Source organism: Trifolium pratense, linkage group LG2, assembly GCF_020283565.1.
Source record: "Trifolium pratense cultivar HEN17-A07 linkage group LG2, ARS_RC_1.1, whole genome shotgun sequence".
Lineage (NCBI taxonomy): Eukaryota > Viridiplantae > Streptophyta > Magnoliopsida > Fabales > Fabaceae > Trifolium > Trifolium pratense.
In genome coordinates this window covers 21,461,344-21,472,888 of record NC_060060.1, presented here as the reverse complement: position 1 = coordinate 21,472,888, position 11,545 = coordinate 21,461,344, and the positions used below count along the sequence as shown (strand labels likewise).

The following is an 11,545-nucleotide window of genomic DNA, read 5'->3' as shown; positions in this document are numbered from 1 at the left end:
CAATGCCATATTGGAACTATTCTATCCTAAAGATAGCATTTCCCTGAATACATGTGAATTTAAACTTACGTATTCCTAATGACTATGTTATTATAATCTAATGAGTTAACATTAATTCCTTAGACCTATATTTAAAGTGTATTTTCCAACCAAACTTAAAATCTAAATATCAATTTATAATTGGCCAAACAATAATAAACATAAAGAACAAAGATAAATAATTGAAATTGGTGAGTATATGTAGAAATCAAAAGAAATGTAGCTTTATTCTCAAAAAAAAATAAAAAATGTAGCTTTACTAGATTTGAGATGAGAATGGACGAATTTGGTTTTTGAAATTGAATATTTATATTCGAGATTATAAATGTAAAATGAAATCTTTGTTGATCGACATTAACAAGTACGAAAAAACGTTGTTGAATATTTACTTGTTGAACATTTATTTTCCTAACCCAAGGCAACGTGTTTTCATAAATATTTGTTAGTGGTGGGGCAAGAAAATTTATAAACCACGAATAAAATCTCAGTTTTAACTTTTAAGTCCAGTGAGCGTAGTTCAGTTGGTAAGGACATCGCACTATATGTGCAGGAGTTTGGGTTCGAACTCGGGACACTCCACTTATTCACCTTTAACAAAAAAAAATCAATTTTAAATAAAAATTTCAGTTTTGCACTAAAATTCTTAATTGTGAAAAAAATCTTAATTTTCTCTAAAATTAATCCCTAAAATTTCAATTTTGCCGGGCTATAAATTTGCCGCCGATCTTTGTTGATCGAGAAAACTTGTTTCATAATCCAAGTACGAAAAAACGTTGCACCAAGGAACTATGGATTTGAAGTAACTACGAATATATTATACTAATAAAAAGAAAAATAAATAATGTAGCAAAAAAAAATAAGTATTAAAATATATGTATGTGATTTGGTTCAGTTTTGATCAGTTTTGAAAAATCAATCCAAAATCTGATTCGATCCAGCGGTTTTTTCAAAATGGCATCCAAATACATTTAAACTTATTCGGTTCTTTGCGGTTTTCGATTTTTTATCAGTTTGTGGATTTTAATTAGATTGGTTTGGATTTGAGCATCCCTACCCGCTAACCCGCGGATTTAACCCGCATAACCCACGATTTTAACAGTCCAACCCACAATGACAAAATATAAACGGACAAATAAAAATTGATCTTACATCCGTGCGAAGTACAAGTTAAACTGATCAACTCGTACCTTGATCTGTATACTCAACTCTAATAATAATAGAAGTTGGGAATATCTAAACCAATAAGGTGTTCATCCTTCTCTTTTTTTGAAGAACAAAATCTTACAAGTAATCACATACTAAATTATGGAAGCTCTTACCTTAACCCTCACATTGCCATTATCACTGCCTTCTCACAAGCAACATCAACATTGATCTATCTTCCATGGTTAAACATACTGTTGCAACATGATGAGAATTTGGAGGAAACTTGGTATTAAAATAAACACAAAGTGTTAGAATCATGTATAGTGTGAATTGAAAAAAGGCTCTTTGAGTCCCACATTGTTAAGATCACACTTCTTGGTAGTGTTTATATACTACAAAGTGACAACTAAGGGCGTGCCCTTGGAGTACTCATTTTTGTAAGAAAGGGAGACTGCACACCATGTCGAATATCACACCCGCGCTGCCGCCGTTCGGCTGGCTCGGACCGGGCTTAGGCCTTGTGATATACTAGTATTACTTTTTTACTGTTTTTCTTCTTCAGTTTAAAGTTGCTCATTTTTTCTCTGCATTCTGAGAATATTCTGCTTTTTCCTTCTCTCTATTTTTCTTCTTCGAAATATATTATGTTGTTTCAATTATCGAACGGTTGTTGCCGTACATAATTGATATTCGTATATCAATTAGAGTGGTTCGGTGTTTCGAACCATATGTGGTGTAATTCTGTCTGATCACTGCAGTGCAGTAGTGCTTCGGTATTTCTTTGAAAACGGTTGTTTTATCCTGGGGACTTCGCGGTCGATATACTACAGTGCACTATTCGAGTAGTTCCGCGAAACGTCTTAAAGAAAGCAACCTAGTACGCGACTCAGCCAATAATTGTTTTCATTGCCATTTTTGAAAAAATCGTTTTCTGTTTTTTTACAATGTCAGTAAACCGTTTTACAACACATACCCAACAACATGTAATTAAATAAATTTTATTTTATACTATATTAATTCTCATCTTTGTTTTTATTTTGAAATATTAATTCAAACAGGATTATTAGTTACTCATTAATTCAAAAATATTCAAAAATCACTATATATGTTTTGAATTGATGGCAAGTTTAATAAAACTACAACGATGACTCACTATGGTCATGTTTGGGTTGGCTTATTTTTAGGCTTATGCAAAATAACTTATATAAATGAATAAGTTTTTATGTATTATTATAAATTTTTCATTGTAGTTTATGAGAAAATAGCATATAAAAATACAATTTTTGTTAGCGAAAATTTTTAAATTAACATATATATATATATATATATATATATATATATATATATATATATGGGTTTGCTAACTTAGACCCACCTAAAAACATGAAGATCTAAGGTAGCAAGATACACCTTTTCACTTTGAGTGAATTATACATTGAGTTTTTAAAATACCAATGTTTTGGAACAAAAATACCAAAGTTGAGGAACGGATGGAGTATTTGATTACATAGATGATTGAATTTCTTGAAATTTGTTACATAGGACAGCTATTAGAACAATTAACATGTTTTCGTTGAAGATTGCACTGAGTTGGCAAACTCCCCCGCACAATATGTCAAATCAGAATTTTCATCTTGTTGGAGATTTTCAGAGATCAAATTGCGTTCCAATTCCCTTCCACTCGCATGTGTGAGATGTCTTCTAAATGTACAAAAAAAAAATGTGAATTTCCTAGTTGGATAGAAGTTACATATGGATTGAGCGGATTCCTAAGCAACGAAATCTTCCCAAATACGGATATTCAAATTCAAGTCATCCACAACTCTCCGTCTTATTCAACCTTTGACAAATACATGTGAACACGGATATTAAGCCAAACAAAAGTTGGGTTGTGACCGATTCATACTTTTTTAAAAATAATAGTATCTGATTAGTGAGAATCTTCCAACCTTGCTTCCTAGGTGGGCTCTTAATATAAGAGGCATGAATACTCATAAAACACATGAACATGCAAAAATGCTTATGTTTTCTCAATGTAGTCATTAGCAAAGCTTTTGCTAATGGATAATGTGCACTAATAATATGGTGACCAAAAAAAATTAAAAGATTAAAAAATGTGATTTTGATTTCACGCAGACTCAATTGAAGATGTTTGTAAAAGCATAATTTTAAATTCATTCGATCCTAATATTAAAATTCTAAATATATTTTTTCGAAAACTATAATCCATCTATTAATAATATCTAATTTTAATATAAGAGATGTGATAGTATTAAAAATATGAATAAATTTATAATCCAATAGTTTTTTTACGATGAATCTCTGGCATTTATTTTAGCTTCCGCCCTGCACAAATAGTAAGTTTATTTATTTTAGCTTCAGTGCTGCTCACAAAAATTTATTTATTTTATTTATCTCTATAAAACAATATAATTACAATATAATTTAAATTTCATAAAACTAAATAAATTTACAAAATAACAAATTTCATAAGGATTATGATTTTGTAATATGTGTTTTAATACCCAAAACAATTAAAATATGACAATTTATTACTAATAAAATCAGGACAATCATTCTTAACACACCACTAATAACAATAAATATTTAATATTTTGATACTTTCCAACACACCACTACCTAACAAAATAATTTTTTAATCTAAAAAAAATAAAATAAATTGAATATTCTAATTCATTCTTAATGTGCCAATAGATAAAAAAAAATCTTGAAGCAGCAAAGAGATAGAAATTATCTGCAAAACAAAAACATTAAACGAATTAGAAATAACGAATAAAAAACATGAAACTACCAACAATAAATTACATGTAACATAAATTATCTTGACTTTGACTCATGTTTCCCGCTTATTTTGAGTTAACAAAACAAAGGTTTGACTTCTTATTCCTTATTGCTTCTTCACATCATCACATCAGTAATGCAACCTCCCACAATTTCACCAGTTATCATATTTGACAAAATTTTCACTCAATTTTTCTTGGATTCCCATCAATTGAAATGCCATATTTCCAAGCTAAAGGTTTGTATTTGTCATTCTAATAGGCAAACAAAGAGATCAAGGAGGCAAAGCACTCTTCGTTGCGACAAATAATGGCTAGGGTAGCGTAGCAGCAAAAAAAAGTCACTAGGAAGAAGCCAAACACAACCGAAGAGTGTTGAGGAAATAGACTTGTACCATTATTAGAAGATATAATAATAATAATAATAATAATAATAATAATAATAATAATAATAATAATAATAATAATAATAATATAAATAATGACAAACAATTGACATTATGAATAACATGCAACATCACCAGTTTAATCAAATAATCACAGTGACAGGTTATCTTAAAGAAGCTACATCATCAGTGTTACTTGTGTGATTCCATCATCATTATTATTGGAAAAATATCAATCGACCCATTTACAAACAAGGCTAAAGAATATACTCCATAAATTAGGATCAACAGGACTAGCCCAATATTCTTTGATTTCTTTTCATAATGAGACTGTACAGGACATTTTGAGCAGTGATAGCATTTAGAGCAACAATCAAAGGAAGTCATATTCCTCTATCTACACCTATAGATGATTTAGGGTTAGCCGGTTAGATAATATATGAGCAGAATTTATTTAATGTATTCAAAGCTACCGAGTGAACCATTCTAGTATCAGGTGTTTTTGATGCAGTTTTACTTAATTAAGACTAGCAGCCAAAATAATATCAGCTGCAAATAACATTTGGGATAAAGATAGTCTCTCTGACTTATCCCTCTACAAGCTAAAGAGTCGTCAGTCATATTACCATTTAAATTAATCTTCATAAAAGTTTAGGAAATAATTGAAAACCATGCTCAACATATATGTCTTCAAGAATACCGAGACATGGATAATATCATGCAAAACAATAATGTTATATAGGAAAGCTCTACCATATATTTGCTTCAGATAAATCTTCAGCTTCCACATTCAGGTTGTGTACAAAGGATGGCAAATTTTCTGGTCCAATTGCAACAAGAGCTGATCCAAGGCATACATGTAGCTGCGTTTTATAGAATGTACCAGTACCACATCAGAAATTTGTCATACAAAAACAAAATTCAAAAATCAGATAAATTCCCAAATTCCCCTACAACGAATAACTTGATATATTGGTTAAGAAATGAAACTAAGAAAGTTTTAATGCAATTTATACAAATCATTAAAAAATCAGTACAGAGATTCTGAATGGTTATTTTTATTATTGGTAGATTGTATGCGTCACTCATCACCTCATGCCCTTTTTAAAATACATTTTACGGGATAAACCAGGTTGGTCATCTAGAATAAATAACAGGGTTGTTAAAAACTATCCATTTGCTTTTAAATGTTTTAGATCATAATAATATAACTCAGTAGGTATCCAAATTTTTAAAGATCAGTTTGTACAAGAAACTGTTCAAATTTGAGACATGTGGTTCTGTTAGGAGGATGGAACATATTCAAGCTCATTGTATAAGATGTTGGGTACTCCAAGTTCTGTGAAAATTAAAAGGAGCATAGAAAAGATAGGTAGACCTGTTTCCTAAAGGGAAAATCTTCATCAGGTAGCTTCTGCATGTACTCCAAGTTTTTAAGTATTCCTCGCATTAAGTAAGGAGAATAACTTCCTGCATGCATTGATAATAAATAATTGAGATCTTCAAAATCAGTAACAGGAAGTGTACACCGAGTTATCATTTGAATAGTGGGAGTGCTAAAATTGTATGTCCAAAGCTAACAGAAAAACCCAAAGAAGGAATAATAATTACCAATGTGTAACCAAAAGAAAACAAGACTGGTGACAATCAAATTACCTAATTTATGAAACATGGATGAAACAACTTCAAATACTCTATCCCAGACACCAACATAGATATGATCAAGTAAGCTCTCAATAGTTGCACAAATTTTTTCAATAATGGTTGGTCCAGACGTCCTTGATTTTTTGTTTTCCTCCAATGTTATGATATCCACTCCTTGTTTAATCAAAGTTTCATCGATGCAAGAATTGATAATGTTCTTGAGTGCAGTGGTGGCTGCACATATGGCCTCTTCATGTTGAGATGTCAAAACATCTGCAAACATAAAAGTAAAGAGTATAGTTATATAGTTGCCATATGAAAACAGGTAATTATTATATGTAGAAACATAATAGAATTCATGATATCAGTCATACCTTTGAGAGCATTAAAGAAAGTAGGCAACTCGCTTACGCATATTTGCTTGTTAAGAGAATAAACTTTGTTAATTCCAGTATCAAGCAAGCGAACAGTAACTGTCATTCCATCTCCAGACAATGACATTTCATTTGATGAGATAGAGCGAGCAAATGATGTTAACAACTCAAGTAGTGCGTCAGGGGAAAACTCCGATGTTGGATAAAGGCAGAGTAACATCAAAACATCAGTTATACGCCTTGTGACTCGGGGTTGACTCATATCCAAGACACTTTTGAAGTACTTAAGAACACTGGTCTGGTATTCAGATGACAAAATAGGAAGACATTTCTCCAAGGCATCAAGAATATACAGAAGTGGTTTGACTCCCTTAGTTGGATCATCAGCAGCTGGCAGTATACACCTTTCAAATATGTATTCGCTTAAAGGAGACAATAGTGGAGAATTTTGAAAGTTCAACAATACATCACGGAGACACAAATGAGATTGCTGTCTGACCTGTTTAAAGATCTAATTAGTACACAACATTCTAGTATGTACCATGATTATTTAGCAAACATCCTAACAGAAGCAAAAACCAATCATAAGTCATGTAACCTTGCTACAAAACATTATCTCCCAATGCACCCATGGTCTACAACATTAATTATGCTTACACACACCAACCAGCTCATAGGCCTGTTTGGATAAACAGCTTAATTAAGCAGTTATGGCATAAGCTCCTCTTATCATAGAAGTGCTTATGCATAAGGTGATTATTATATAGGGCCCATTTGGATAGAGCTTATGAAAAACAAGTTATGCAAATATATATAGTGTGTGTTTGGTTGTGCGGTGGCCAGAATTGATTCTAAGTGAATTGATTTTGTAGAATTGATTTTGGTTAGAAGTGAGTTGAGTGTAAAGTGATTTATGTTTGGATGTCTTTATTGTAGAATCAATTTATAAAATATGTTGTTTGGATAATTTGAATTAAAATTGCTTTTAAAATGTAAATTACCAAAAGGTCCTAATTTTTATTGGACCACTCTATATGAAAATTCAGCCCAATAGTGTTTTGTGATTTTTCAAACAAAAACATCCAAACCCAATAGAAAAATCCAATGCAAATGTGTCCCTCTCTCTCAATGGCACCACGCCACCACCCACCTCCATTTTTCCAGAAATTTCCATAGTTTTATACCTCAAGTTTACATCTCAGATTCAAACCTTTCTTCTTCCTCCATCATCTCTCAATGTTCTTCTCCCATCACTCAAATCTTTTTCTCCATGTTTCATAAACATTTATTCTTGATATTTCATCTTCCATTTTCCACATATTAGCATAGACGTTTGTGTAGTGGAGCCTGATTGTGTGGCTGTGAATGTTCACAATGAATCCCGGTGGGGGTGATTGATGATAGCTATGAAGGGTAGTGTAGGAATAAAAGGAATTATGCAGCTATGACCTCACAAGAGTGAAGAATTGATTTTGGGTTAAACGTGGAAGCTACGATTTGTAGCTTTTGGTAGAATCGCTTTAAGAAGACAGAATCAATTTATGAAAAGCAAACCAAACATACTCAAAGAAAACTAGAATTGCGTTAAGAGAACCAAACGCGAGTATGGGCTGTGGGAACGTGAAACCAAACATACCATATTATTTTTAAGCTTGTCAATGTAGTATTATTTGGGTATGTTTGGATTGACTTATTTTTGAGCTTATACAAATAAATAATAAGTTTTATGCATTATTATAAACTTACTTTTCAAGGTAGTTTATGAGAAAATAGCTTATAAAAAATACAATTAACATAAAACTTTAGTTATTTACCTTGCGTCGTGAATCAGTTAGAAACCCTAGCAAAACATAGATAAACGGAGAAACATGAGACCAGATGAGACCGTCGGTGTAAGTTAAAGAATAGGAGAACCACTTCAATCCAAGAATAATTGAGGTCTTAGTAGCTAAACGATATTGGAGGATTCTTAGGACGAGTTTGGACAAGTACTCTTTCTTCTTCTTCAACACAGAGACAGGAACTCTAACGATAACCATGGAGAGGATAATGAAAAGCGCGTCGATGAGGAAGTCAGGGGGTTCGAGATTATCCAAGGAAGAGCATGTGGCATACAAGTAAGCAACTGGTGAACAAGGTACTTTTTTTTCTTTCAATGATTTTGACATCGCAACGATAACGGCGCAGATGATTTGATCGTCATCATCGGAGGAGTTTCCGAATTGAGAGAGGATTGAATTGCAGAAATCATCGGAGTCGTCGTCGTCGTTGGATTCGGTGGTTTCCGAGAATTCCATGCTCGATAATAAGTCATAATTGAGTTCTGAGGCTATCCAATTCCAATTGCAGAAATCATCATCAATGGTTTCTTGAAAAGCTTCCATGGTTCAAGTAATAATAATAAGATTAAAACCCTAATAAGTGGTTTTTTGAAAAGAACAAGTTAGGTATTGAATATAGAAGAAGATGGAAGTCATGAACTATGTGGGTCGGTCGGTGTGAAAACAAAACAAAATATTGTTAGGGTTAAAAGAATTTTACTTCGCAGTCAAAAAAATAAAATAAAAATTACTTCTCACACCCTCTGAGATATGTGCGCGTCTCTGATATTTCAACTCTTGTTACCTTGATATATGTCTATTGCAAGTAAAAATGTAAACTTGGTCATATCAAACATCAAATAATGTAGTAATTTAGTATAGGAATATTTACGGTGTGTGTGTGATTCGTCGATAATGTCACAATCGCTTCGGTGGTAAATTAAAATATGATATAAGAGCATCTCCGATAAGCGTATCATAGAGAGTTTCATAAGCTAATGATACATACCTTATTTATTTGTAGACTTAATTAGTCTATTGGTCCCTAAAATACATTTTAGGTTTAACAATGGTCCCTTAAAGAAAAGAAAAAAGTCTGAATTGGTCCATTAAAGACACATTTGTTTGTCACATTGGTCTTTTCCGTCAATTTTTTACAAAAAAACGTTAGTTTTAATTGACTGAATTGTGGATCTCATTAAATGTATGTGGTCCACCAAAGACCTTATTAATTTTTAAAATTTTGACCATTGAATTTTTTTGTTATATCCGAGGTTAAAATTTAACAAAAATGACCAATATGAGTATGACAAACAAATATGTCTTTAAGAGACCAATCTGGATCTTTCTTTTCTTTAAGGGACCGATCCGGGCCTTATTTTTCTTTAAGGGACCATTGTGAAACCTAAAATGTCTTTAAGGGATCAATAGACTAATTAAGCCTTATTTTTATCATCGGAGTTTCATGATGTGACATGGAGGGTATCAAAATTGATGATACAATACCTTAAATAAGGCACCGTTAAAAACATAAATATAAGAGGGACCACTCACTAATTATTAATGTATGATATTCAAAGTGGTAAGACCATTGGAGCAAAATATGTATAAGTTGCATAAGTATTACATGACATTGTAGGGACTCTTTGTTAGTAATGTATAATACCCAAAGTAGTATCACTATTGGAGATGCTCTAAGAGAGTGGCCACATTTTTATAAGGTACACTAGTTAAAGTGTAAAAATGTAAACTGACCTCGCACTCTAAATAGCAAATTGGGTTTCAGTTTGCACTCAACATAGCGAGTGACAATATTTTATACTCAAATCCAATTTCATCGCCCCCTATGAATGAAAACAAATCATGAAAAAAAGATTTCGCTTTCTAGATAGAAAACTGTAAGCTGAGTTCGCTTCCTAGAATGCGAACTCATTTTCTCATGATTTTTTTTATTCTAGAGGGTGCAGACGTTGAGTTTGAGTTACAAATATTGTCACTTACTACTTAGAGTGCAAAAAAGTGCTTGCATCCTAAAAAGCGAGAGGGATAGTTTGGTCATTTCAGGGGGTGACTGGGGAATTTTATGGGGTGCGAAAAGCACGATTCGGGTTTAAATAGATACAAATTGGGCTTATTATTATGGTGGGCTGTACCTGAAATATAGGCTCCTACTTCATACAACCCCAACCCCCCAATATCCCCAAAATACCCCTCTTTTATTAAGTCTAATTTCTCCAATTCTCCCTTTGCACTCTCCCATTATGTTGTTGTTAGAATATTCCTTGCAAATTATGGCTCTGGTGATGAAGTTAGTGACAATGAAGCAACTGAAGTATCAGTCAATGGATCGTCATTTGATGAGGATGACAACTGATCTTGTGATGTTTTATTTTAATTTACAAAATGTTGTTATTTTATCTTGGATGTTTTAATTTAATAGATTAGGTTACCCTAAAAAGAAGCATAACTAAACAACTAGAACTTTGACTCGTGCGGTGCACGGGTCTAATCAGCAGTAATATGAAAAAAAATAAGATATAAATTGTTAACACTAAAACGTATATAAAAAGTCGAGTACCATTAAATATTGGTTCGACAATAAATTTAGATAAATGTTCATACAACATAAATTATGGTGTATTACGAAATATTTCTTTATATACTACATTGGAAGTTTTATTCGTATTTTCACCGTCTTCATCGATAATCAATATTTTTAATCATTCTCTTTAAATAACTCTTGAAGTTGCAACATACAACTGTCCATGTAAAAACATTGTCGACAAAAGATATATCCCAACATGCTTAAGAGATTGTCCGTGACTCTTATTAATATAGTCATCGCAAAAGAAAAAAGTAAAGGGATGCGGGTTCGATTTTCATGCTAGACAAATTTGTATTTTTTTTTTTAATATAATGGACCACATGAAAAAGAGAGGAAAAATGAGAGGGAAAAAAAAGGTTTAGGGTTAGCATTTTGGAGCAAGTTTAGAATATAATAATAATAATAATAATAATAATAATAATAATAATAATAATAATAATAATAATAATAATAATAATAGTAGTAGTAGGAAGCTAATAATAATAAATATTTAGCATGGTGAGTTAAAGGTTGTGGGTTCGATTCTTGCTGAGATATTTTTTAATATTTTATTTGAATTAATAATAACAATAATAATAATAATAATAATAATAATAATAATAATAATAATAATAATAATAATAATAATAATAATAATAATAATAATAATAATAATATAGGAAGCTAATAATAATAATAAATATTTAACACGGTGAGTTAAAAGTTGTGGGTTTGATTCTTAGTGAGGTAT

The 11,545-nt window shown here is 31.6% G+C and overlaps 1 protein-coding gene across 2 annotated transcripts; it reads right to left on the bottom strand.

Moving 5' to 3' along the window:
* Positions 1-3,687: 3,687 nt before the first annotated feature.
* Positions 3,688-8,984, bottom strand: LOC123906799. Of its 2 annotated transcripts, none has more exons than XM_045956797.1 (6): positions 8,205-8,984; positions 6,391-6,889; positions 6,029-6,289; positions 5,751-5,842; positions 5,126-5,235; positions 3,688-3,940 (listed from the first exon to the last, which is right to left on the bottom strand). In XM_045956797.1, coding segments are annotated over exons 1-6 (1,533 nt in total). In that variant the 5' UTR covers positions 8,775-8,984; the 3' UTR covers positions 3,688-3,939. The 2 variants fall into 2 exon arrangements, with proteins under 2 accessions (XP_045812753.1, XP_045812752.1); XM_045956796.1 differs by lacking the exon at positions 3,688-3,940 and adding an exon at positions 4,479-4,775 and having other exon boundaries at positions 8,205-8,889.
* Positions 8,985-11,545: the final 2,561 nt, after the last annotated feature.

Excerpts from the sequence above, each read along its gene's own strand:
- LOC123906799 (XM_045956796.1), bottom strand. The coding sequence starts at position 8,774 with ATGGAAGCTTTTCAAGAAACCATTGATGATGATTTCTGCAATTGGAAT. Across the intron at positions 6,290-6,390 it reads TTTCTTTAATGCTCTCAAAG|ATGTTTTGACATCTCAACAT; the intron begins GTATGACTGATA and ends TTATGTTTGCAG. Across the intron at positions 5,236-5,750 it reads ATTTTCCCTTTAGGAAACAG|CTACATGTATGCCTTGGATC; the intron begins GTCTACCTATCT and ends TATAAAACGCAG.